This window comes from Strigops habroptila, chromosome 3 (genome assembly GCF_004027225.2).
Source record: "Strigops habroptila isolate Jane chromosome 3, bStrHab1.2.pri, whole genome shotgun sequence".
Taxonomy (NCBI): Eukaryota; Metazoa; Chordata; class Aves; order Psittaciformes; family Psittacidae; genus Strigops; species Strigops habroptila.
This window is the reverse complement of record NC_044279.2, coordinates 73,230,407-73,257,893: the sequence shown is the minus strand read 5'-3', so window position 1 is coordinate 73,257,893 and position 27,487 is coordinate 73,230,407. Positions and strand designations below refer to the sequence as shown.

The 27,487-nt window shown below is 42.3% G+C and overlaps 2 protein-coding genes across 6 annotated transcripts in view; one reads left to right on the top strand and one right to left on the bottom strand.

Moving 5' to 3' along the window:
- The window catches only part of CRY1 (cryptochrome circadian regulator 1), a 39,419-nt gene extending 21,479 nt beyond the window's left edge, over window positions 1-17,940 (bottom strand). For 2 of the 3 annotated variants that reach the window (XM_030478450.2, XM_030478449.2), the window contains exon 1: window positions 17,381-17,940. In XM_030478450.2, coding sequence (XP_030334310.1) covers window positions 17,381-17,538 — 158 coding nt within the window. In that variant the 5' untranslated portion in view covers window positions 17,539-17,940. The remainder of the gene's footprint in view (window positions 1-17,380) is intronic. The other variant, XM_030478447.2, reaches the window with a different exon arrangement.
- Window positions 17,941-21,983: 4,043 nt separating this feature from the next.
- On the top strand, window positions 21,984-27,263 carry MTERF2 (mitochondrial transcription termination factor 2). 3 transcript variants are annotated; one of them, XM_030478451.1, is made up of 2 exons: window positions 21,984-22,030; window positions 25,837-27,263. In XM_030478451.1, exons 1-2 carry the CDS (start codon window positions 21,999-22,001, stop codon window positions 27,056-27,058), a joined length of 1,254 nt encoding a protein of 417 aa, XP_030334311.1. In that variant the 5' UTR covers window positions 21,984-21,998; the 3' UTR covers window positions 27,059-27,263. The 3 variants fall into 3 exon arrangements, with proteins under 3 accessions (XP_030334311.1, XP_030334312.1, XP_030334313.1); XM_030478452.1 differs by lacking the exon at window positions 21,984-22,030 and adding an exon at window positions 22,094-22,194; XM_030478453.1 differs by lacking the exon at window positions 21,984-22,030 and adding an exon at window positions 22,573-23,129.
- The last annotated feature ends 224 nt before the right edge of the window (window positions 27,264-27,487 follow it).

The window sequence follows — 27,487 nt, the reverse complement described above, 5'->3', positions numbered from 1 at the left end:
CATCAGCCCAGGTTTCTACACATGGCCTTCAACTTTCCTTGGACAAACCAAAGGAAGGAAAAATTCACCATTAATGTCACAGTAGCAAATTGCATGAAGTACATGCCTGACTGAGATGATGGTGGGAAGCAGAAAAGACTTAATTACTGTAAGTCTAAGTGAAGATGCAAATGCAAAGCACACCTGTCCTTAAGCAACATTCTTAGAAGGCATAACACACATTTTGTGCAGGATCACTTAATTACGACATTCAGAATTTTCATGAAAGCTTTTGAAGATCACATTCTTTAAAAGACATGAATGTAAAATCTTGGCTGTTTACTCCAAGAAACACTGCAATCCTCCCTGCTGCCAATCATGCAACGTCTGCCTGAGGTCTGAAATCTAAGCTAAATGTTCTGCCCCCCTGAACCTTAAGAGTGACTGCCAGAAAATGGTTTGCATAATACAGATAATTTTAGCTAACATGCAACTGAAATAAACCAGTACCATCAAGGCAGAAATTCAAGAAGTTAAATAACTAATTGTTAACACAGTTAACCATTAACAAAGTGAACAAAAGTAAGCACTACAACATGCAGCCTTCCTGGCTCTGCACTATTAACATGATTAAAGACTTTCTCCAGGGAGTAACTCAGGGCAGTCTGTGAAATACGTAGCACTTGTCTTTAGGAGTAGACTTGGAAGAAGGATACTTATAGATGCACTGTTTAAGGGTACCATTAAGTCTTGTTTGGGGTTACTTTTAGGAATAATAAACACCCAGAAACCATAATCACACAGAACCATCCTTGACAGTATGAAATGAGGACAGTTGCTGGGAATTGAGGGGACTTAAAATGCAATGACTTCTCTTTCAGGCATCGTTCACATCCAAAAATGGTGGTGCTAAACCATTATAAATCAAGAAACGTCAGTTCCATGTTTTTTCCTGAACTGATCCAGATTCTGAACTTAACCATTAGGCAAGGCAGGAGTGATAGACTGCACAGCCATTTCCACACAATAGAAAGGAATCTAGGCTTCCTTATTCTGAGGAAGATATTTAAAATGTCGAGTGAAAAAGAACAGTGCTAAAACTTGTTTAATTCCTAAGTTCAATTAATATTTTTACCTATGACTGGTCAACACTCCAGCAATCCATCCAAAACTTCTGCTAGCCAATACTTTGAAATGCTTTCTATCTACACACTAGTCCTCATGCCAAGCCATTTTTTACAATCTCTCTAGGGAAAGAAAAGCACTATGAAACAAGAGACTCATGTCGCTATGGATATCTGGTTGCCACCCAGACTTTGTCTAGCAGAATTATCTTAAGCAGCCTAACATCTGCTACTTTTATCTTCTCCATTCAATTTTTTTTTCCCAATGTTGCTATCACATAGTCCTCCATCTTCCAGAGTTTAGTAGAGCTGGATTCAATAAGAAAGAAAGAATATTACATACTGTAGAACATCAACCACATTGTTTTGTTTGAGTGAATTTAGTTTGCAGCAGTAGACTCTGATTGTGTTAATAAATTATGCAACATTTATTTCTCTTCATGGGAAGGGGGGGGGGGTGTGGGGCGAGAGCTCCTGCCTTTCATATCAGCTATTTTGCCATATGTTCTGTCAGGTCATTATGAAAGTCCAGTATCATTTAGGTAAACATATTCCTCATGCTAGTTTCTACAGGAATCATAAGGTATATTTCACCTAATACCAAAACAGAGTATGAGACACTGAGAAGTGCCTCAAATTTTATGCACCTATATATATTTAATATTTTACCAGTATATTTTCCTGTTTGATTCCCACCAACCAATGTGTCTTAGTGTGAGTAGTATACGCTTATGAAACTCTAAGAAGATTAAGCTCAGACAGGATTTAAGTGTTATGTACACGGCACTGCATCCTTTGGCAGCAAGCCATAGTAATATTTTCCTATTACCAAATCAAGGTCACAGCAGCATGCCTTACAATATTACATTGTTTCAGCAAATAGCACATACAACTTGCACATCCTAAACAGGTATACAGTAATACATTTCATAGAAGTATTACCCTTTAATCCTATACACAAGAACAGGAAAAATTTCATGTTATTCAACTCCAGATACTTAAGTGAAGTGGCTGTGGGGGCTAACTAATCTCCTGCAGGGTTGCTCTACAGTCAGTGGAAAAAACCAGCTCCTTTAGAGTGCAATTCAGGACTCCAGCATCTTTCATAACTCAGTAAGAGCTGATCCACACGCAAAAACAAAACCAAACACAGACCATGAAGTTTGTTACTTGGCTTTTTTCCTCCCTAATATTTATTACCGTTATAATCTTCAAGCCAAAGTTTGATGGAGTTGATGGAGGAAGAATGCAAGATAAAGCCAAGCCTATGTAAAACTGAAATATTTGTAATTGCTGCAAAAACCTTCTTAAAAAACAAATTTAACTCTTTGAGAAAGGATGAAAGGGCTTCAAAAAATAATTGAAAGAAAGTGAGTTTAAAATTTAATCTCTTCAAGCTGAGCCCTTTTGGGTGACTCTTCTTTGAAGCTAAGTAGTAAAGACCATTTCACATACAAGGTGGGACTAGAATACCAACTATGGCAAGCAATACTGCTCTATTAATACAACAAAATAATTTTAATCTAACCTAGTTTACATTGGACACAAAGCTAGCATCTTCTTACATATCATTCCTCATTCATTTCTTTCCCACTGAACTACCTTTTCAAGGTTAGCATTCCCCAAAGGAAAGCAACACACAAATTTTTTTGTCCTATTCGAAAGACATTCATAACCTCCCAAACAGTATTCCAAGCACGTTCATAATCTCCCAAACAGTAATCTGTATTTGGTTCCCATTTTGTGAGCCATACGTCACAGCAAATAGCGTGTTCAGCTTCTGTAAAGATCTGGATCTTAACTTCACATTCAAAGGGCACCTATTATTCATCTAAACTCTTCCCATATAACTAGCAACAAACATCTCAAATTACTTGCTTGTTACAAAGGTCAGCCTTCTGGTGATAGACTAACAGGCTCACAACTTCCTAAATCTCTACCCCAGGGTCTTCCATTCTTTAATGTATATATTCTGTGTTTATTTTTCTCTAATCCTCTGATTCCAATCTGATAAATCAAAGTCCTTATTATTTGACTTTAATTCTTTACGCCTACTCTTTCCAGATAGAAACTAGCTGGATGCATAAAGGAAAACCCAAGAGCAAACAAATGTATTTGCAGTGGGGACAGCTGGGGATATAGGACCTAGAAGCAAGTTACAAAACTAAGTTGGGAGTACAGCTATGCTCATATTTAAATAACTCTAAAACTCCTTATTCTCATGTTCCAAGTTCTCTTATTTAAACAAGCAGCTCATAAAGCTTGATGTAATTAAACCAGAGCTGGCCTGCTTTATAAAATAGTTCAGCCACGTTATTTTCGGCAATCTAAGCTGTCCATGAGAAAGTTAACAGCTATAGCTCATTTCAAAAGAGCAAGCACGATAAGAGCACTATAACAAGATACAGCCTTGCAATCTGATTCTGAAGGACAAATTTTATACTGGCCCTCATTTATTTTAATAAAGCCCTTCTACTTTCCTTACATCAAAGTGACCTTTTTAAGGTTATAATTACTGCTAATAAGATTTTTCACAGTTCCAAGTCTCCCAGAAATGAAACACTGCAAAATGAATATCTTTCTCAACTACGTTGTTGTGAAATTGCAAGTCTTTAAGGTATAATTCCATCATCTCTGGCTTTCCATACCTGAAAAATCTGTTAAACTAATTGAAGAGAATTAAGGTTAGACCTGAAATCTACTTGTAATCACAGAAATCTGTAGAAAATTTGGAAACAGAAAAAACAAACTGAAGCTATTCCTGGAAATCTTAGTTAGAACTGACTGGATTTCATCTCTGTGGTGCTCACCTTATGGTGGTCAGACAGCACTATCCAAACTTGCCATTGCTACTCTTGTGATTCAAGGCACCCAAAATTTTCTGAACTGGTCTTTCAAAACTGAGATTAGTCATTTACATCTGACTACAAAGTAAACATGGACAAAATGTGTTCAGGTTTTTGAGTAATAAACATATGGAAAGAATCAACATTTTAAAAAAAAAACCAAACCAAACAAACTGAAACACAGCTTCATTAAGCTGCATAAATCCAGAAGAAACTTCATTTTGTCCCAAACTTTCTTAGCATATGAGTAGACTAACAGAGGTAATGGTGCACTTCATGCTGCAGAGGTCTTCCATCTCAAAGTCTAGAGCTGACGAAAAAGATGCATAGAGCTCAATAATGTAAACCCTGCTAAATAAAACTGAAATATAGCTCAAAACGTAATAAATGAAAAAATACAGATAACCAAATAGATAAAGAGGTTATCTTCCTCTGCCACAACTGCAGCAGTTCACTGCAATACTGAAGGTCAGGACCAATAAAGTTCCTCACTTGAAGTAACTAAATTAATCTTGAAAAGTTATGTAGTACAGCTCAGTGGAACATTGATAACTAAAAAGTGATATTCAATCTTCTTCTGCAGAAGTGACAGTAGTTTAAACAAAGGTTTAACTCTTCATAAAGCAATTAGAACAACTGTACTTTTCACATTTTCCTCATTTTCCCTGTCCACCCATTCCTTTCAGAAGATGGGAATGAATTACCAAAATTCATTTCCTGAACACCAGTCACAGATTTATTTTTTTTTATTATTATGAGTGTTGAAAGAATAGACAACTGGAAATCATCATCCTACACAGGATCACTTTTTTTTTTCCAGTTTGCTTGTGCCAACACAGAAGATGTAGACAGGAACACTACCAATTTAAAGAAAAAAAGGGAAGTAGGCACCAAGCCCACCTTCCTGAAGGCGGATGAACTTTGTTGGAGACAAGGAAGTTAAAGTAAGACCAGTTGAATGTCAAGACAAACTGTTAGCATTCCAGAAGATAGATGCTCCTAAAAAAGCAGATTTAAAGAAAACCCCAACCCTCCAAAGTTATTTCTGTAGACAAAAATGATAGGGGAGCATCTGTAGGCTCTGAACTCTGGAAACTTAACCTCCACTGGTAAGTATTATTGCTACGCAGAGCCTTCAAGAAGATATTTTCCCCACTAGAGGTCAAAACTGAAGAAAAACAAACCTTATTTGCATTAATCCCCACATGTCCAACATCAAGGGGCAAAGACCCTTGAAGGAGGAAGGAGGAAAGGGGAGAAGAGAAGATAGCCTACAGAGACTGCAGCTTTCATTGCTAAATGTCTCATAACCTGATCATTTCCTTATACCATTTGTAAGAAGAACATTTCAATATGAATCAACAAGAATAGTTTCCTAAAGTAGGTCGTTGCTGCAGCAACCAGGCGGCTGTTTGGACAACTCCCTGCCACAATGACCTACTTTTCCAGTTATATGTAACCGCTGTGGTAGGAGCCGAATTTCTCCTTCCCTTCAGAGCTGCTTCGAGAGGATTCCCATACCACGGACCAACTTTATTCCTAACCGGGACAAAGAGAGGCTTCAAGCAGGAACAAGTAGCACGGTCGGTTCTGCTCCTCTGTGTCTTATTTAGAAGCATTGGTTGCTAAAGGTCAAGTGAAACCCAATATGTGCTTAGAGTTCAAAAAGTACCAAGGCAATGTTCAAAACTGAAGGAGCTGGTAAAAAAATAGAAGGGGAAGGTGTCAAAATGAACAGCAGCTCACAAACAACGCGTTCCTTGCCAGAGTCAACAGCTTCAGCACAAGCAGGCTCCAGCACTACCATCCAAGCACAAGCTAATGGACATAATCCTTTATTACAGGTATAAAATAAATATTACATCTGCATAAAACCCTTATGAATGACAGGTAAAACTAGCATGTTTTTAAACCCTATTTAACACTGCATGAACTGTGGAGTGGGGACATACACAGGTATCACACTAACCCAGGAAGTAACATTGACAATTACTTAGTTTCCTGTTTACTGCTGCTGTTAATGACCTATTAACCTTATAACAAAGGAGAAAAGATCACCAGTGTGACTTTTCATTGAACTATATCTTAACTTCATGAGGAAAAAGATAATCTCTGTAGAAATAAGCCTACTAGGCTTCAACCATCAATAGTGCTGACTTGTGCATAAGTATTTTTTGATCCATTTATGCACACCCCAAGTTCAAAAGCTTTCATTCAAGGTAAAATTTGAGAGGCAAGCACAAGAGACTAACACTCCCAAGCAGAAAACAACTCATTCCAACAAAAGGCAAGCTATGCATTACCATATAGTACAGCTTAAAACTTCAGTTAACAGAAAGATTCCGACAGATATAGCTCATACTATGAAAGTAGAAAAACAAAACACACACAGCAAAGCTCTCCAAAACTTAGTTTACCTTAAAACTTTTAAGTTCAGCAGGAAAAATACTGGAATTGTTGACAATATGATAGTGCAAGCAGAAAAGTTTTTTAAATTGCCTCCCCTTCCCGCTTTCACTTGGGAACGAGTTGTCTATAATGAGACAATTACTCCTGCAAATCTCATACTCTTCTAACAGAGCAGGGGGGAAAAGAAAAAAAAAAAACACAAAACACCAAAACAACCTAAAATTTATTTTTACTTTACCATTGCACTTGACAAGCCACAGAGCAGCAAATGCAAAAGGCAGATTCTGGAAGAAAGATGGACTAGTAGAAGAAAAAGAAATCACAGAATTCTGAAAAAATCAAGAAGGGTGCGGCTGCAAGAGCAGCATCTGATCACAAAAGTAACTTTTCCGTTTGAAAGCATGACCTCCAGTGCCAGAAACGCAAGTTCCATTGTGCCGTGTCATATGGAAGTAGTAAAGAACTGGAGTAAAACTTTCAGTAACGCAGCATTGAAGAACTTTTCTTTGGCAAACACAGTGTTTCAGAGTTGGCACTGAAAAAGAGAGGTTGGTGGAGCTATATTTGAAAGAATGCAGAAAGCCAAAATCTAAAACGTAAAAATAGGAAGATCCACATTATCTCCCACAAACCCATTATATTCTTCAAGGTTTAGAAGAAAAACCACTATCACTCAAATAAAGTACTTCTCACCAGTAAACTTAGCGGCAACTAGCTTACAGAAAGGAAATTTCAGTAAAATGAAAAAACCTTGCTCACTGAAAAACACCATGACTATATTATCAGAACTGATCTTTATACATATCTTCTGAGATTATGAAAGTCTTCTAATAAAAGGGAAAAATACACGACAACTAAAGCTGAACTATCAATATCACAGCAATTTACAACATTATCCTTTGCCTTAAAGTGACGAAACTACACATTAGTAGACGTTTTCAGGTCATACCAGTTAAATAGCATGCTGGAGAAGAAGTGAAAAAGTCACTCGTAACAAGTCATTTAAAGAAACATTCGTAGGATTTGGCATATACAGCAAGATATCAGTAAACAGCAGCTATGCAATCTAAAAAGAAACACAGATAAAACACAGTAAATTTGGTATTACAATTTAAGCCTGTCATCTGAAAAATAACTAAAGTCACAGCAATCATCCCTAAGCAATCCAAATAAACCAATTCAGATGACATCCTTTGTTTGATCACAGTCATTATGACTTGGATAGTTTCAACTTCCTGAGTTCAGTAACAGCAAGACTTACAAAAAACAAAGAACAAAACCAAAATGCAACCTCCTCCCCAGTCAAAGACCCTTCTGAAACCTTGATGGCAAAAACTGCTCTGTAGGCTATTTTATTTTAAATGCAAATCTCAGTTCTACAGATGTAGAGTCATGCCTCTCCCATGAGAGGGGAATAAGGGAAACAACAGTAGTCAATCTCTTCTAAAAGCTGTACTGTTCTTTTTTTCTACTTTAAGCCCCTAGAAAAAATGAGTTTGCTTATTCTTAGGAATGTGAAATATGAAGAATAGAAAAAAAAATATTAATGAAAAAAATAATCACTTGATGCCACAGGATTTAGACAGAAAATTTTCAATTCTGAGGAAACTCACAAGAGAACATAGGAAAGAAAAATTTCACTCCATTCTTCAATTAATCCCATGTATTGGGAATCAAATAATTAACTATTTTTAACACCCTTTGCTCTGTAAAATGGAATCTCACAATTCTCTGTACACTTCTCCAGTACATCAGAACTGAACAGATTGCAAAACTGAGATCAAGCTTGCCATGGTGTTCTGTATATTTAGTGCATAGCAAAATTGTAACCATGCAGATCGTGATCATGCTTTACAAATTATACACAAGGCATCAAGTAACAAGCAACCTACATGAAGGAGTTACCTATTTATTTACTCATCTTTCTTATGAAGGTTGCCATCCTATTTCTGTTCTTTCGAGCATTGTTTTGCCCTTCTCTCAATTGCAGCACAATTTGCCCTTCACCTACAAGATAAGTAGAATTGGCATTGGCATTAAGAAAAGGGAAAAAAATAAAATCTGCAAGCAGTGAACTACACAGGTTCCTTACTATAAGAAGTAAAGCATTTCCTAGGTCATGGTTTCCAGGCTTTGGACAAATAACATAGAAAAATCCAAGTTTTCCTTACAGCAATTGTGCCTAAGTAACCTATATTGTAGATGTTTCATTTCCATCACTGAAGAATGAGCAACAACATATATCCATACTTCACAACTTACCCGATTTGAGCTCAAACAGATTTTTCTCAGTGTTTCTAGTTTTCATTTTGAAAGGATAGGAGTTTGTGTTCTGAAATGAATCAAACTTACCATGCAAGAAGTTTGCAGCCCTTCCTTTCCACGGCAGTGCAAGAGTCACAAACATACTAACAGATGTGAAAAAAGGAACACGTGACTAAACACGAAAGGAAGTGTTTTCCTACAAATGAAAGAACGCTGAGATAAAGTAAGCTTCAAAAGCAGGCCCAGAAAACCTCTCTAGTTTAGCTGCAGGAGGAAGCAATGAATTACACAAAAGCTCAGGTGCGCATGACATCACGTGCTTGTCAACACAGGTATTAGACTTGCAGGACACATCTTGACCAATGTTCAGCTGCAAGAAATCCCTTCTATCTCTGATAACCAGAACAGGTTCCATCCTATTGCAAGAAACTTGTTGTGTTAGCACTTGTCAAAGAGATTATGAGCAAGAATTATCAAATTCTTGTTTCCTACCCAGGATTACCAATAGAACTTTCAGACCTTTCAAATACTAAAGAATTTTAAAAAACAAATCACTATGTACAGAACTCATAAAAAAAAAAAGTGTATTTTAGGAAGCTCTATTCACTGCAGCTGAGCTACTGTCTAAACTAATGCTAACAAAGTTCATGTGTTATTTTTTTTACTATCTCTCCATTGGTAATTGGTACAATCTCAGATTTGTAACTGGTCCAAAAGTATACATATAGATGTAGACTTTTGACACAGCTGTCTCCATTTACACACCTGAAACAGAACATTACAATATTGACCTGTTTTTCCCAGTTCCTTCCAATCTATCCTTCACCACCACTAGAGCATTATTCCTGCATAAAGAAATATTTACGCACACAGAACTCAAAGCAGTGAAAGCAAATGCTTAATGGTGACCTGAAAAATGTATGAAGGGTTTGGGGTTAGAAGAACATTGCAATTATAGTTCACCTGTTGACCTAGATTGGAAAGAACTTGAAAGCCAGAAGCACACAGAAGCATACAAACTAACCTTGCTCCACATTTAGGGTTCTGAAAGATTGAGGGAAAATGCATTGCATAAAAATACCATGAAGTTCCTGCCCCAGTAATGAAATCCAGCCCTTTCCTAGAGGTTACCAAAGGCACGGTTATTAAACCTGTTAAAATGTGATATGTAAAATGCTAATCCTATAAAACAGAAAACCAAGTACTCCCACACTGCTTACACAACCAATTCATGCTCAAGCTGACTTTTGCCTTTTTAGGTCACTAAGGGAAGGTCACAGAATTCCCTATAGCAGAGTTTCTTGCAATATACCAATTAATACATCACAGACTTTAGTGTAACTTCCACACTGAAAAAATGTCTGACTTTGCTGGCAGCTTGACCTTTCTCCTACCAAGGGTTATACAATTAACCTGAAAAACTGCCAGGCTTTGAGAGCCTATGGAAAAGAACCACTTTGCTTGAAAAGAAAGACTTCCATGCTGTAGATAAACTGTCAGAAACCATAAAGTTCAGGTAGTATGATGATAAGCAGCTTTTTCTGCCATATTTGCATAATGAAATTTGTTTTTAAATTAGCTTCCATTGGCAGGAATGAAGACATTTTCATAAAATACTTTATTGCATGAAAATGGACAAAAGATGATGATCAGAGGGCTGGAGCACCTCTCCTACGAAGATGGGATGAGAGAGTTGGTCTTGTTCAGCCTGGAGAAGAGAAGGCTCCAGACAGACCTTAGAGCAGCCTTCCAGTACCTAAAGGGGCCTACAAGAAATCTGGAGAGAGACTTTTTACAAGAACATGTAGTGACAGGACAAGGGGTGATGGCTTTAAACTGAAAGAGGGGAGATTCAGATCAGATATTAGGCAGAAGTTCTTCCCTGTGAGGGTGCTGAGGCGCTGGCACAGGTTGCCCAGAGAACCTGTGGCTGCCCCATTCCTGGCAGTGTTCAAGGCCGGGTTGGACACAGGGGCTTGGAGCAACCTGGTCTAGTGGAAGGTGTCCCTGCCCGTGGCAGGGGGCTGGAACTAGATGAGCTTTAAGGTCCCTTCCAACCCAAACCATTCTATGATTCTATGATAATATATAAAATAATTTGCTTTGGAGAACTGATGCAGAATTCATTGACACCACCACATACTGATCGTTGGCAACAAATCCTGTATTCTTGGTTGCCTAGAAAAAAGCTGTTTTAATGTTCATCACAGATGGTGTTTCTTGGGAGTTATCACCCTCTCCTTTTATGACCAGAGGAGGTAACACAAGTTGCAGACAGAGTACCTTCCCCAGCTCAAATAAAGCATGTGATCTATTGATATTTAGGTAAAATTAAACAAAACTAGATTTCTGGGCCCAAGAGAAGAAAGACTGAAATAATCCTACAGAGTTGTTTCAAGACTGCATTTGTCCTTTGATACTCAAAGCACACACACTACACTTGCATATCGAGAACACTGTACCCAGACCTTCTCTTGATATCCTCAAACCTGGAAGCCAGTGAGGTAAAACGGCTCTCTAAAAACCTCAAAAAAAACTTATTCTGAGGAATTAAGATTCCTTCAAAATCAATTTTGCAGTCAAAAAGCAAATTGTATAAATGATCACTGGAATTTTTCTGGCCTACACCAACTGCTATTTGGAAAAAATCACATTAAACACTGTATAAAGTTGGATTTGCAATACCACTTGCTCTCTCCAGACCAACCAGTGCAGACTTCTTATCCAGTTTCATAATAGCTATGTTACAGAATCTGGCGATACAAGATCATTCACCAAAATAAGCAAACAATCATTTCTCAACTGGGAGGGTTATTTCTGGCAGTTTGACAAAAAAATAAATCAGGCCTTCCCACTGACACAGTAAAAAGGCCGATACTTACTTTCAACAATAACTTCAAAAGGTGTCGACAAATGGCAAACCACAGAATAAACCAATAATCACCTTCCAAAAACCACCCCGAAGTTGCTACGCACACAAGCAACGCAGGCCACAGCTATATGGCCATTTTAATTTGGCTCAAATTCATACTGCTGCTGAAAGAAATAGTACCTGCCTTTCCCACTCTCACCTCTACCTGCTACTACTACTGTGACCTTTTTGCTGGCACAGTCTACCACAGAGCTAATCCCACCACAATGGTAACTAATCTCTTTTGGACAGGTTGATGAGCTCACCTGGTTTACCACAGGGCTGTGTGCTATCACAAAAGGGTGGAACCAGCCCTGTCATCAACACCACAGGATTAAAACCATGAGGACATACGTCAGTGTGGTTCAATGACGTACTTTGTAAATCACAGGACTACATCATGTACCACGCTGAATTAGAGAGGGAATTGCTGATCTGTGTGTGGGCACTTTTGGTGTAAACGTGTCTTTCTGTGAAAGAGGACAGGTAGGCAGCCTAGATATGTGGCACTGGAAGGTTTCTCCAATCCAACCGCTGGTACCACAGAACTCCCATCTGAACACATGGCTTCTGAAAACAAGTTACCGCTCTCCAATAACAGATTTGAAAATTTACAGATTAACCACCCTCAATTTAGTGAGCTGGTTGGACAAAAGTGCTCCAAGTTACACACTGCACTAGAGTTGAAGCCGCTCATTAAAAGTTATGACAGGATCAAATTGGGTTTATATGCCAAGTGTTTGACAGCAAGGTGGCCCTGTGGAGAGAGGAGCCCATGCTGGAGCAGGTTTGCTGGCAGGACTTGTGACCCCATGGGAGATCCACACTGGAGCAGTCTGTGCTTGAAGGACTGCACCCCATGGAAGGGACCCACATTGGAGCACTTCATGAAGAACTGCAGCCCGTGGCAAGGACTCATATTGGAGAAGTTTATGAAGAACTCTCCGTGGGAGGGACCTCATGCTGGAGCAGAGGAAGAGTGTGAGGAGTCCTCCTGATGAGGAGGAAGAAATAGGAGTGATAACATGTGATGAATGGGATCGTGACCCCATTCCCCTGCACTGCTTGTGCAGGAGGAGGTAAAGAAAATCAGGAGTGAAGTTCAGCCTGGGGAGAAGGGAGGAGTGGGGTGAAGGTGTTTTAAGATTGGTTTTATTTCTCATTACCCTACTCTGATTTGATTGGTAATAAATTATTTTTTTTTCCAAGTCACGTTTGTTTTGCCTGTGATGGCTGAGTGATGTCCCTGTCCTCACCTCAACCCACAAGACTCATTCTATTTTCTCTCCCCATCCAGAAGAGGGAGTGTTAGAGTGGCTTTGGTTGGCAGCTGGCATCCAGCCAGGGTCAACCCACCACACAGGTATGCCTAGGACACAGCTAGGAATACTGAAGTTCCCCTGTGGACTTGCTACACCCTGGCTATAGCAGCAGCATTCAGTACAGGCTACCCACCCAGAAAAAGAAACCCAAAAGAATCTACAGAATACATGCAAAACTAATGTTTCTCCCAAACATAATGTATTGTCTAGCTTTGCATATGAAAAACCAAGAGTGCTACCTCTACCTATGTTTTAGATAATTGGTTTGATGTTAAATACTTCATAAATCAAACAGATTTTAATCCTAAGTGCTACACCATGAAAACAAATCTAAAGGGATAGTTTTAGCAGGGAAGTCATCATTATTTTGGTGCACTCCTCTTTACATACAAAGTATGACACAGAAATTAACGAAGTATAACATACAAATTTTGCCTGCCTGAACTACAAATATAGTATCATTTAAAACTGCAATCACTTATAAAATAATTCTATTGACAAACTTTCTTCACCAATCCTACATCCAACAAACAGCTTCTGATAGGACAAATCATTACTTACATATCCTGAAACTGTATTTTCAAAACCTGATGTACAGAATAACAAAATTTAAGAGATGCTACAGAAAGACATCTAAGTATTAGTGTTTTTAAACAAGCTCCCATTTCCATGAATTATAGCCATTGTCCTGGAAATGAAACTTTTTTCACCTCAGGTTATTAATTTTCATTATACTTAGAGGTGTAAGTGTAAAAAAAAAAAAAAAGAGAGCAACCCATCTTTTCTTTCTCCTAAACCAATACAACTATCTGCCATAACAGCAGCTCACTTTGTAAGATGTTGAACACATCAATATTCTCACAAAGTTTAATAGATACACAAATCTTATTACTCTTCTTTCACAAGTGAAAGTTGTTCTCTTCAGGAATGATTAAAAAAGTAATACAAGGATTGTCAAGATTAGACTATCCATCCTTTTAAAATCAATTGCTGCATGACAGTCTTAACTAGCATATCAAACACATGCGTTCACACTCAAAAAGATAAGGTAAAGTAGTAAATGATTACCTAAAGTAAATTCTTATGCAGCAACTAACAATGTTTGCATTTCTCTTTTTAGGTATTGAGATCAACTGCCACTCTGTACTACAGCCAGGGCTAAATGAAACCTTCCCAAAGTGATATTGCTGAACATGAGATTGCATTCTCCTTAATATGGAAAAGTCTGTGAGCACATACAAACACATTTTTTCATAAGTAGGTAATGGTTACTTGCTGGAGTACGTAAGTTACATTCTTTGTCTGCTCTGTTGACATAATTAGATGCATGCTAATTCTGGTGCCAAAAGTTTGAGGGCAATTGACAAGAGATGCATTAAAGCAATTTTGCATTTAGCATCTCCCTCCATTTCTTCATTACCTTTTACTGCACTGAATAAACCTCCCTCTCGCAAGCCTTGATCTGTCAATGACCCTGGAAAACTCATTATATAGAAAAAGCAGGTCTCAATGGAAGCATTTCTTGATTTGACAGCTTGAAAGAAGGAAGAAGAAGAAACAGAAGAGAACCAGAAAAGACGAAGTGAGCTGACGAAGGTCCTGGCATTTGTTATGTAGCATTGATGAATTTAGAACAGGTAGGCTGAATGCCAGGAGAAAGGAGGTCAGTAAGACCATGTGACTGCTTAGTAATTAGACTTGCTCAATAGCGCAATTACACAAAAATCTTAGGTCATGAGTGTTACATGACTGCTTAAAGAGCAAAGTTAATTGGAAAGCACCCATGTATTAAAGGCTGCTATTTGGCAGATTTAACACACATTTTTTAAAATGAACTCTACCTGGCAACTCTGCAGATGGACAGTATTACTGCTAACAAGAAAGCAAACCTCCTGGTCTCTCGTATCCTTGCACCATTTTTCCTCATATCCATTGTGTTAGTCATACTTTGAACTCTGACAGACAAGAGTTTTGCCTAGGGCAGTGGGACCATAAACTCACCAGAACATAAACTCTTGCTGTCAATCAACTGAAACTAAGAAAGAACCACTGTAAACTCACACCAGAAGATTACATTTGACTCAGGTTCCAAATGCTGAAAGGCTTCTGCTCCTAATCTCAAACAAAATGCTTCTGATTAATTCAACACTCCACTCCACTGGCACGCAAGCAAGGATCTTGCCTATGGTCATCAAGTGACCAAGGAGACAAAATGCTTGATCATTAATTACAAGTGCCAACTGAGAACGGCAAACCAAAACACTGCACTCTAAGTATTGCGTATGCAGACTGTGAATGTGTGTGTTACCACTGGTTCAAAGTAGCTCATTAAAACCACTGGAACCTAAAAGGGATTCATTCCAAACTAGTAACTGTTCATTTAAACAAAAATTTATTGAGATCACTCTAATAAACACACAGCTCTAGCAGCCAGTTATTCTATAAAGTCAATGTACTTTCAAACTTGAAAATAATCTGAAGGTCTCACAAAACCAAGCTATGCAGCCAGAGAGATTTCCTACTCAAACCCATGGGCAGCACGTGCCTTGAGGTTTGAGTCCCAGGAGACTGTTTGAAGTCCTTTGGATAGGGCCTACAAGAAAGCTGGAGAGGGGCTTTTTATGACAGCAAGTAATGATAGGGAATGGCTTCAAACTGAAAGAGGGGAGATTTAGATTAGACATTAGGAAGAAGTTCTTCCCTGTGAGGGTGGTGAGGCACTAGCACAGGTTGCCCAGATAACCTGTGGCTGCCCCATCCCTGGCAGTGTTCAAGGTTGGACGGGGCTCGGAGCAACCTGCTCTAGTGGAAGGTGTCGCTGCCCATGGCAGGGGGTTGGAATTAGATGATCTTTAAGGCCCCTTCCAACCCAAACCACTCTATGATTCCATATACCAGACACAAATGTACTCGAGGACTATATTTGCTAACGGTCCTATTATACAGTCATTGAAGAACAAGGGCAGTAGCACTTACGACATGAACCTCCCTTTGCTAGAATCAAAGTTCACATTTGTCTATCATTCACCAGCTTTGCGAATATAACCAAAAATGGCTTAGCATTTCAATTGCAAAACACACTAGAAACCTATGAAGTATTCTTAAGACATGTGATTTCCTTAACACTTAAGACTTGTGCCAATTGCCTGCATTCTTTTAAGACGCAGTTGTTCATGCTTCACCTATAAAACTGAAACCTCTGAGCTTTCTTTATAAAATCAGAATTTGTTATTCAAAAAAACGTATGCCCGTCAAAACAAATGAAAGAATTTTAAAAACTTCTATAAATGTACATCATGAACCTCAATTAAGGTGTCTAACAATTATTTTTAAGTGGTATGAACATTATTTTTGTCAGTGAAAATGGAAGAGCAGTCAAGTTAAAGTCCACTGAAAGCATTTTTAGTATTTCTATCTTCTGAAAACCAGGAACAGGAGCATAAGGAAAACTTTCCCAAATTTGGAAAAAAAAAAAACCCAAAACCAAAACAAAAACCCCAAACTCACACAAACCAACTGTTTGGGGTTACCTGGCTGGTAAAGTATTTAATGACCTGGGATAGAAATTATCAAATCTGAGAGAAACAATCCCGAAAGAGAAGCAAACTACACTGAAACGCAAAGTATCTCAACTTTGTAATTTTTCTATGACATGATGTTAAGCCAACTTCCATTGTGCTTGTTCCATAATTAGGCAACTCTTCTCAGCATTACAGTCTGGGCAGGCTAAGCTCATGAGCATTTCAAGTTCCTGACACTGGATGGACAGACGATACAAGAACTCTACTGGATTATCCTTTTAAAATGGTAGAACTTTCAGATTCCTAGTGACGTCTTAACTCGTCTCACAAGACAAGTACGCACAGAAGTCCCATTAACCTCTAGCACACATTCAGCATGGAAATGTCAGTCACAACTCCACAGTTAAGTTCATTCTCGTATTAGGTAAGACCACATCGGGCTTGACGGTGTAGGAATAGATGTGCATGCTTCAGAAAGGGGCACCACATACCCTTCCCTTCAAGAAAGCTATGCTGAGAAATTCCCGTCAAACTAACCCAGCAGCTTCCCGGTTTTTCCAGAAACGGAGTCACCCTGGAATAGCAGGGGGTTGCTGGCTGCCCAGAGCTCCTGAGCTGAAGGAAGGAAGGAAGGAAGCCACCCCTCGGGCTGCTCCTCGGGGCTCGCACCCCGCAGCAGCCTCGCTCTCAGCTCCAGCGCGGGCGGACTCCGGGGCGCGCTCGGGCACCGACCCGTCGCCCTGGGGAGGGGGAACAAAAATCCCCTTCCCCGGGAAACCACGGCTTCTCCGCTTCTTCCCCTTTCTCCCCCGGGCCGGCGCAGGAGCTGGGTGCGCAGCACGGCCCCGGAGCGGCGGGGAGAGCTGGCAAGCGGGAGAGCGAAGCTGGCGCTGGCGGGGGCCCAGCCGGTCGGCGGAGGAAGGAAGGGGGTGGTGAGGCGGCGGCGTGACCGCACACGTAACGCGGGGATCGAACCACCCCGTTCCCAGCGCCCCGCACTCACCGCCACCTGTTGATGCCCACGTTGGAGGAGCCGGCGAACCAGGGGTCCAGGATGTAGACGCAGCGGACCGTATCGGCGCCCTGGATGCACTCCCGCAGCGCCGGGTTGTCGTGGAGCCGCAGCCCCTTGCGGAACCAGTGCACGGCGTTTACCCCCATGCCGCCGCCGCGCCGGGGCCGCGGGCGCTCAGCGGGAACCACGACCGCCGCCGCCGCCCGCGGGGCCGCTCATGGCGCGGCGCCGCCGCTCGGCGCCCGGGCGAGCAACGGCGGGTGGCCCGCGGGGCCTCGCCTCCGGCGGCTCTAGGACCCGGCGGAGACAGCAGGAGCGGCCGCCCGGCGGGGACGCATCACCCCCGCGGAGCCCCCACGCCGGGGAGAGCGGAGACGGACAGCGGGATGCGGCGGCGGCTCCGGGCGCGCCCCCCCTCTGCCCGCGAGAAGCGGCCGTCGGTGCTGCCTCGTGCCCGCCGGCGGCCGCCGCCTCGCCGCTCGCCCTGTGACTCTGCGCCGAGCGCCGGGGCTCCGCCGCGCGCCCCGCCCCGCGCCGCCGATTGGCCGGGCCCGCCCCCACGTGACCGCCGGCCCTCACGTTTCTGAAGTGTGTTTACTACCGGCGGGGCGGGGAGGGAAAGGGCTGGATGCGCGGGCACGGGGAAAGCGAGGGGCTCGGCCCGACCCGCTCCCGCGGCGGGGCGGAGGGCGGCCGGGTGGCAGGCCGCGGTGTCGGCAGGGATCCCACCCGCCAGGGCGGTGCGAAGCGGCGGATAGGGGCGCCGGGGGCGGAGACCGAGCACCCCCCACCACCCTCCCTCCTTTCCCGGGCCCGTGCCGGAGGGACCCGGATGAGCACGGGGCTCCGAGGAGGCTCCTGGGGGCGCACGCACGGGACCCGCCGGCGCGCGCGCGCTGTGGCCTGTTATGTATAGCGCCCTGCGCGCTCCCGCGGTGTGCGTGCGGGCTGCGCATGCGCGGCGGCGGCGGCGGCGCGGCTCCCCTCAGCGCCCAGCGGGTGGGCGATGGATCATCGGCTCGGCCGAGCCCATCGCTCTCCAGCCCCGCGGTCGGGGCGCTTATGTAAGCCCGGAGGTTCGCCTGTGCCGGGCGGGGCTGTCGCCGTCTCCCTCTGCCCTCGCCGCTCCCGCCCTCTCAGTGTTAGTTTAAGATGCGCGCTGGTGGTTACGAAACGGGCTGTGGTTTTGCTGCTGTAGTCCTGAGGTGCCGGCGAAAGAGCTGGACAAGAACCGCGGAGCTGGAGAGGGCAGCGCGGCCGTGCAGCGCTGCGGGAGGCACAGATGCTTTCAAGCGAGTTCTGAGCAGCAGAATGAGTTAAAATGGTCCCTCTGGCACTGTTAATATATTAGTAAATGGTGTACATTCAACATCTCTTTTAATTGCAGAGCTCAAACCTGACACAGCAGGTTTCCCTATGCCTTTTCCTGTGTTAGCGACCAGACACCCTGGCTGCTGAAGGAGGTGTCACACTGACAGGACTCGGTAGAGCAATTTCGAGTCCTAACAGGGCAGCTGTAGATGCGGATCTGAAAATAAACCTCTGCCTGCGGGTTACAGCGCCAATCTACATCCTCCAGAATGTTCACAGACAGATGGGTAGCAACAGCAAGAGGGGTCTCATCAGAAATAACATCTCTCAAGTAAAAGGCAGAGGACTTGAATCAGCATGACTGACCTTTGTCTGGTCTGGAAGTCTGGTTGACTTCCAGAATTCCAGAGTAGGACAGTACTTTAAGAATCGTAGTTAATCTTTCTACTACATTATTTTTTCTGCTAGCATCCACGTAAAGTAAAAGTAAAGTCAACAAAAAGAGAAATCACGTGTTTCCCTTTATGCTTTTCTTTCCTCATTTTGAATGACTTAATAGTCATTCACGATCAAGGTATGCCAGCAGCAGAGGCGCCAGCCATGATCAGAATCCCTTTCTATTTGGTTTCGTACAAAATTCCTTTCTAAAAAGTGTGGAGGCCAAACTATTCTTAAACTCTGACTTATAAATTACTATGAATTTTTACTTTGTCATATGTGGAACATTATATCTCAGAGCTCATCATTCTGGTCCAAGAAGAACATACAGGATCCTGTCATACAGCGTTGCTGTAACTCAAACCTGGACTAGTTGGGTCATTGTGAAGTTGAGCGTCATTGTCTCAATTAATACTAAGTACATTCTTCCTTGCCTGTTTTGGTTTTATTCTTCAGAAATGCCAAATATTTGGTGACTCATTTTCAAGGAAATAAAATAGAAATGAAATCTCAGTAGTTAATGACCACTCATTCCGTCAAATTCCTTTTAATTCTGTAATTTCTCAGCACACTGAAGAAGACAGATTCCTTATTTTCAAGGAAAGTCACCTCACAATACAGTTTTTATTTCAAACTTAAAAACTGCTTTTTCATGCTCCTCATGTTCTCTGCTAGCTTCTGGCGAGGCTGCGACACTGAATGACCCTGAATAAAGTCCAGCATCAACTGATGTGCCTTCTTGGGAATACTGAGGTGGAAGCAACTCTCCCTCACTAGGCCTGACAGTTCTATAATCAAACTGCAATCAGGAAAACCACCTGTCTACAAGCCGTTAGTTGCTACAGACTAAATAACAAGTGTAGTATTTCATTAGCTTGTCATTATGTCAATGCACTTTTCAGCTCTAGCCATACCTTCCATGCTAGATGGCTTGTTCTTGATTTAGAAGTGGAAGGAAGGTGAAGAATATATTAATTAAAATGTCAGATCTCGAGGGAAGACTCTCTCCAAGTCAGTAGAAAAATAGAATCACGGTTAATCAAGGAACTCCTACAAGTAAACCTCACCGCTGTGTTCCCTTTTGGATCACTTTTTAAAACAACTTCATTGCTAATTTAGCCCACATCATGATTGTAAAAATCAAGATAGTGGGGAGGAGTTAGAAGGGAAAAAAGCTAGCATGAAGGCAGTGAAATGACAAAAACATAAGGAAACATGTATGCAATACATTGGGCATTATAAAACAGAGGTGTTTTTTAGATACATGTTTTTAACATCATTGTGTGTATGTCATTTATATTCACGCACACTGTTGACTGTTCTTGAAGCAGCAGTTATGTCGGAGACCAAGAACCGGGATCATAGGGCACGGTTTATTTCATTAGCAGTTCTCTTATTTATTAGATAATTTTCATTGATCTAACCCAGACTATTGGAAGTGTAGCTGGCAAAAGAAGTGTTCTCACAGAGAGCAGCACTGACTTTCACTCTCTGAAAGGTGTGACTGTGCAGACCCTGAGTTAGTTTAAAAAATCTTAATATACCTAGAAAATCTTTCTAGGCTAGAAATCGTTCATGTATCTTTGCTGATTTGTTATGCTGAGATTAGAAGAGAAATAAAGTAGATACAGCTGCAAAAAAATGAGATAGACGAAGATGACTCTCACCATCACAGCTCATTTAACCTCTGAAACACCACCAGCAAAATGCTGTAAATCCAATGACTGCATACATGAATTTTACTCTTTTATTCTGTACTAAGTGGAGTGACCACATGGAAGAAGAGATACTGATGAAAGACAAGCCTCCCATCACCACACTGGTGTTGCCTCTCATCCCACTTTGATCCTGAGATTTTCCGGGGTACTGCTTCCAAGAAGAGCAGAAGCCTCCTTGCAGAGATTGACACATTTGGTGTCGGGAGCAGTGGGGCTTTGGTTCCTGGGTGATGTGTACAGCAGCTGTGGTGCTGGATGGGGCAGAAAGCCTCACCAGCACCATTATTTCAGCTGCAATTCTGGACAAAGACAAGAAATGGACCATTGCCACTACCTAATCGATAGGATCATTTGCTTCCCAAGAGATCACAGGCACTCAAGTAGCCTAATTTTAAAATATTAATTTCTTTGCTATGATGATACTTTAGAATGATTGATTTTTGAATTATTTTGATTTTTTTTTAACTTACTGCACTAATTCTCTCTTGAAAGCTGTTTAAATCCAACAACCTTTAGCTATTTCTAACCCTAACCTTCCAGTACCTAAAAGGGGCCTACAAGAAAGCTGGAGAGGGACTTTTCACAAGGGCATGTAGCAACAGGACAAGGGGGAATGGCTTTAAACTGAAAGAGGGGAGATTTAGATAAGATATAAGGAAGAAATCCTTCCCTGTGAGGCTGGTGAGACACTGGCACAGGTTGCCCAGCGAAGCTGTGGCTGCCCCATCCCTGGCAGTGTTCAAGGCTGGGCTGGACGGGGCTTGGAGCAACCTGGTCTAGTGGTCTGGTTCCATGGCAGGGGGCTGGAACTGGATGGTCTTTAAGGTCCCTTCCAACCCAAACCATTCTATGACTCTAACAAAGCCTGCTTTAACAAGCAGAAGAACCTCAGGTGACTTTTGCATCACGCAGAGACTGTGCAAGCCCGTTCACCACACTGATTACGCAGAGTACACGGAAGCAAGACCTGGACCTGCAGCACACTCGACTCGCATCCACAGGTCGGCAAACGCCTCGTTCACCGCAAACTCAGACTTAACAACCGCACTTCACCGCCACACGCCCCTCCCCGCCGCCACTGCCACATGGTACATCCCCCCGCTGTGTTCTCCGCTACCCCCCCCGCCCGGGCTGCACGGATGGTAGGGCCCAGCGCGGCGCGGCGAGCGAGGTCAGGCGCGGCGCGGGGGCGCGGGGCCGGTTCCGACCGGTTGGTAGCGGCCGGTGAGGGGAGCCTTGAGGCGGCGCGCAGCCGGTGGCGGCCCGGCTGACGTGCTGTGCGGCCGCCCGTGCTCTGACGGCGGTGTCACGGCAGTGACGGCCGGAAGATAAGCGGTGCGAGATGCGGAAGGAAGGGTTGTGTGTTGTGTAAACGGTGCGAGGTTGGGAAGGCAGCCCTTGGGCGCCAGTCCTTGGCGTAAGCTGCGGGTGACGTTGCAGCCGGTGACCCGGGCCCTGACGGCACAAACCAGCTGCGGGAGCGAGGCCGCGGTGGGACGGGGAGAGCCGTGAGGGAGGGCTTTACGTTTTCCTTGTAGAACAGGCAACCTGTGGAGGGTTTCGAGACCTGGCTGGACAAAGCAGCCTGGTCTTACCTTATGGCAGACCCTGCTGTGAGATTTTGAGGTCCCTTTCAACTTGGATCATCGTAGGATCCTCTGTATTTTTTTCTAGAAAGCTTTGTTGATCCAGCATGTTTTTGTAATCCTGTATTTCATGTCCACTACTGATGCAAAGCAGGGGTTCCTTTTTTTGTCTATAAGTGCAGAAGTGCAAATGCTTACTCTGCTATGTCTTAGTCTACAGAAGTGCTACTATTACTGCTCCAGAATTCTTCACAGGCTATTCAAGTCCTATCTATCTACCCTGCTCTCTGCTAGGTAGATGCCTACTTTTCCTGGTTAAGTCAAAGTTCAATCTAGGCATTTAGTAGTTTCATTTAATTCTCTAGAGCCCACTAAGACCTAGCTGTACTGAGAATGGTGGTGACCAGCATACAGTAGTAGTCACACCGGTGTTCTCTGTAGTAAAAGATTTTGTGAAAAATACAACATGAGCAAGAGGTTGGTTTGCTGATTTTCAGAAAGTGAGATTTGAGCCTTAAATTCAAAATCTCTGAATGAAAATCAGCCAGTTGACCCTAGTATCCATTTCCTATAGAATATACACATAGAAGCCTCAATAAATAATGAAACTTACAACATCCCATTGCTCTGGAGATCCAGGTCACTGCCAGTGTGCTAGCAAGCAGGATCGCAGGTAACTTCCAGGTAGATATTACTTCACTTCCTTACTGCTGTTAGGACACGTGGTGATCAGAGGGTACTGCTGGCAGTGAGAGCAAACATCCTCTCTAAGCTGTCTGGTTTTTAACTTAATCTCTCAATTGTTTTACAGTCCCCACAGCATTATAAGTATGTAAAAAGCTACAGTGGGGTCCTGCATATTAGGGCAGTAGTTCAGCTTGTGCTTTAAGAGAACTCTCAAATCCTGAAGTAGGTTACATAGCCTGGAAGTGTCATCTATGGACTCTGAAATACACCACATCACATCTCTTAATCATCTTTTCAGTTTCTGTAGAACACCATGACATTAAAATCCATTCATCTCATTTTGCATGTTACATTTTGCTCGGTGCTTTACAAGGGCTCCTGAGCACCCCAGTCAAACGGGGCTTAGCAAATACCTTTCATTTCATAGTATTCTGTGTTTGTGCATGGGTGATCCTCACTAACAACACTAAAAATTGATGTCAGACAGACCACATAAAGCTGCTTTTAAGTGAACATAACAATTGTTTCCATGTCAGATGTTGGAAGAGCACAGTTTACTACGTCAGGATAGGTAAAATTACTGTATTTTAAGTGACTGCATTACTCACAAGACAGTTTTGTTTAACAGCAGGATTACACACTGAAGCAAAAGTCATGGTTAGTTATTTTTCCGGTTTGTACTTTGGAAGTGCCATCTGACATCCCAAACAACTTTAACAATACTTTATTTTGCTGGCAGCTTGCAGCTGAGCTGGAGCATTAGTGAAGAAAGCCCTGATCCTCCAGAGACTGACTTACTCTGCCTGGAGCCCCAAAATTCAATAGAACTCCTCAGAATACTTGGACACAGGCAGTTGTGTCGCTCGGGGTGGAGGAGAGGCTTTATTTTGCAGTCCCCATGAAAACAGTCGCTTTTTCAGGACATGGAAAGGTCAGCACACGAAAAGGCTGTGACTTACCCACACTTAGAGTGCTCTCAGGGCTATTGTGAAAACCTGCCTGTTCTGTGGCGGAGCTTTGCTGGACAGCACTCCTCAACTCGCAGATTTTATGAAGATAAAATCATTAGCCTTGGGCTTATGACACAAGCAGCTGCGTTGGGCAATCAGATTTTGCCTCAGAGGTTTGAAATAACTCTAAAAACCAAGGTAGAGATAAGCCACTTCTGTTAATAACGTAAGTTTGCATATAGGAAATCGTTGTTATGTCTTGATGATGTAGTAACATAACAAGCCCAGCTTTTAGAAGCTGAGAAACATCAACTTCAAAGGTAAATTCTCTCTTGAGATGAAGTATTTTATCCCTGGAAAATATTTAACCACTTAAGCTCTACCACTTAAGTTCTATAAACAAGGCATGTATTTTCTTAAGAGATGGGCTATAAGGAAGATTCTGGGAGTCTTGTGTAGCTGTTCCTGCAACAGGCTTCTTGGTCTGTTATGTAGGAGATTTGACTGCGTGATCGTAACAGTCTTTGCTAAAAAAAACCCCCCCAACTTACTGGTCACATAGGTACTTCTTGAAGCATGCTACACTTCGGGAGAGGTGAAAGTAACCCCTATAAATAGAACAGTCAAATGCACAAATTGTAATTCCCCCCCCCCCCCCTTTTCAGTTTCAGCAGTCTTAAGCATGTTACCAGCACCAGCAATTTGTGTAAGCATTTCACAGACCAGCAGTTCTCTCTTTTACACTCTGTGCTTCCAACAGGTGGTTATGAAAACACCACCTAGGAAGTTAGATACACTTGATGGTAGCGTTGTTTGACTGCTGTGGCTCCTTTGGCCACTGCAGAGCAGGCGGTGATACCTGGCAGTCATAACCCCATACCAACCTGGGGTATGGGGTTACCCACAACTACCTTGTGGTTGCTGTGCAGACCCCCGCACAGTCATACACCTATTCTGTGAGGACCCTCACCCTGCTGGGGGTGGCTGGGAACGACAGAAAGACCTGGAGGCAGAAACAAGGTGTCAGTGCAAAGCACGGCTGTAGCAAAGTAGGTACTGGAAGAGACAAGCGAAGGCCTGAATATGTCACAGCATACTTACTTCCTCCTCCAGGACACCAGTGTGCTTCTACAGAACCCAGTTAACAGGCTTAGCAAGTGAAAAACACATCCATAAAGGTTTCAGTGATTTTCTTTTTCCCCTTAATTACAAGAATGATTTCAAAATGCAGTTAGGCTATGAACTGCTGCTGAAGGAGCACCGGGGGATCTCTGACACACAAAGGAACAAGTCACGCTCTGAACAATTCCTGAGAAGTTAAGCAAATATATTCAGAAAGGCTAAGATAGTTAAACTACCTTTTTTTCTTGTTTTAAATTCATTTAGTAGAATTACTGTCAGATTAAATTGCGTGAAACATGTTTCTAGTGTCGTGTGAGCAAGCTGTAACGTAATAACAATGTTAGCTGCAGGAAACAGCTGACAGTTCGGTTCTTGTATGACTGCAAGCTTTTATACAGGCAGAGCGCTGCCCCCACATCAGCTCTGTTACATCCGCGCATTAGCGTTCCAGTGAGGCGTCCCTCAGAACATTAACCTTTCAGAAATGATTTTTACCCCCCTGCTATTGCGTGAAAGCTGAATTTTGTGCTAATAACAAAACCCACTGTTGAAAGTAACTTCTTAATGTCAGCTCAGTCTAAGTGTCAATGTCTCCGAGTGTTAACTTGTGCCTTAAACATGCTTTCTTACAGTTCTCTCTCCACTGGGCTCAACTCCACGATGCTGAGGGGAGTCGCTTACGGTGCAAAAGGTACATTTACTTTTTTGTTGGCAAGACCTCAGCACCGTAACCTGGGATTGAATTTTTCATCAGCACGGACTGAAGCAGCCAACAGAAGCTTCCTAACCCGCTCCACTTACACAACCGACACAAAATCCAGAGAGGAAAACAAAAAAATCATTGAGAGTCTCTACAGATTGTCCGTTGATGTTAAGAAAATACGCAGACTAAAGGAATGGGTCCTTCTCCAGGATGTGGCCTATGTTCAAGAAATCGCTGGGATTTTACAGGAAATGGGAGCAGATGAGGCTGCTGTAGCCAACATTTTAGAACGCTGCCCAGAGGCAGTTCTCCGTACCCCTGCAGAGATAAACTCTCAAAGAGCTCTGTGGCAATTAGTATGCCAGAATGAAAAACAGTTGATTAAATTAATAGAGCAGTTTCCAGAGTCTTTTTTTACTACTGAGTATCATGAGAACCAGAAGGCAAATATACTGTTTTTTCAAGAGTTGGGACTTAAGAATAACATAATCACCAGGTTCTTGACAAGCGCACCCAATATTTTCTATAATCCTGTTGAGAAAAACAAAGACATTATAGAGACATTACAAAGAAACTATTTAAGTTTAGGAGGTTCTGATGCAAATATGAAGATCTGGATACTGAAGCTGTTGAGCCAAAATCCATTTATTTTATTAAATACCTCCACTGCAATCCAGGAGAACTTGGAATTTCTCCAGAAGAATGATTTCACTGACCATGAAGTTCTACAGCTGCTGTCCAAACTTAAAGGTTTCATTTTTCAACTCACTGCTTCTACTATGCAGGAGAGTATGCTTTTTTCCAAAAGCATCTTTAAGTGCAGTGATCAAGAATTAAAAGAGCTCGTGCTGAAATGCCCAGCCCTTCTCTACTATTCTGTTCCAGTTTTGGAAGAAAGACTTGAAGGACTTCTGAAGGAAGGAATTTCTGTAGCACAGATTAAAGAGACACCAATGGTGCTGGAGTTGACAACACAAATTGTCCAGTACCGAATTAAAAAGCTCTCTGCCTTGGGATATGATATCAAGAGCGGAACTCTTGAAAGCTTGAATGGTACTAAGAAAGATTTTGAAGTCAATTATGGTAAGATACAATCGAAGAAGGAGAGACCTATTTTTAATCCTGTTGCTCCTATACACGTTGAAGATTAATTTGAATGCTGTACTTTGAATTATGCAAAGGAAAATTATCAAGGCAAAAAAAAAAAGATGGTGGTTCATTGAAAAGAGCTGAAACAAAAGTAATCTAAACCAGACTGTAGTCTTACACTGTACTTTGTCCTGGAGCAGGTCTTAGGCACAATTTCATTATACAATTGTAGCTTTCTAATGCTTTCAAATAATATTACAGAACCTGGTTACGATAAAGGTTGCTTTTTTTTTTACCACAGGGAGTACCTCACATGTTTGGGGTTACATTTCCTTATCTAACAGGGCATTAACTGTTTTGGATTTCCAGCTCTGTTACTGCACAGTCCTACCTGTGGTAGTGATAAGCACAGTCTTTTATCTGAGAAAGAGAAATGGAGGATTATTTTTCCAGCAGTGGTCATCAACGGTGGTTCACTGACGTTTGGAGAC

What these genes read in the sequence shown, in the direction of transcription:
- MTERF2 (XM_030478451.1), top strand. Translation starts at nt 21,999, where the DNA reads ATGGTAGGGCCCAGCGCGGCGCGGCGAGCGAG. An exon ending in AGCGCGGCGCGGCGAGCGAG is followed by an intron (nt 22,031 to 25,836) that starts GTCAGGCGCGGC and finishes GCTTTCTTACAG; the next exon opens with TTCTCTCTCCACTGGGCTCA.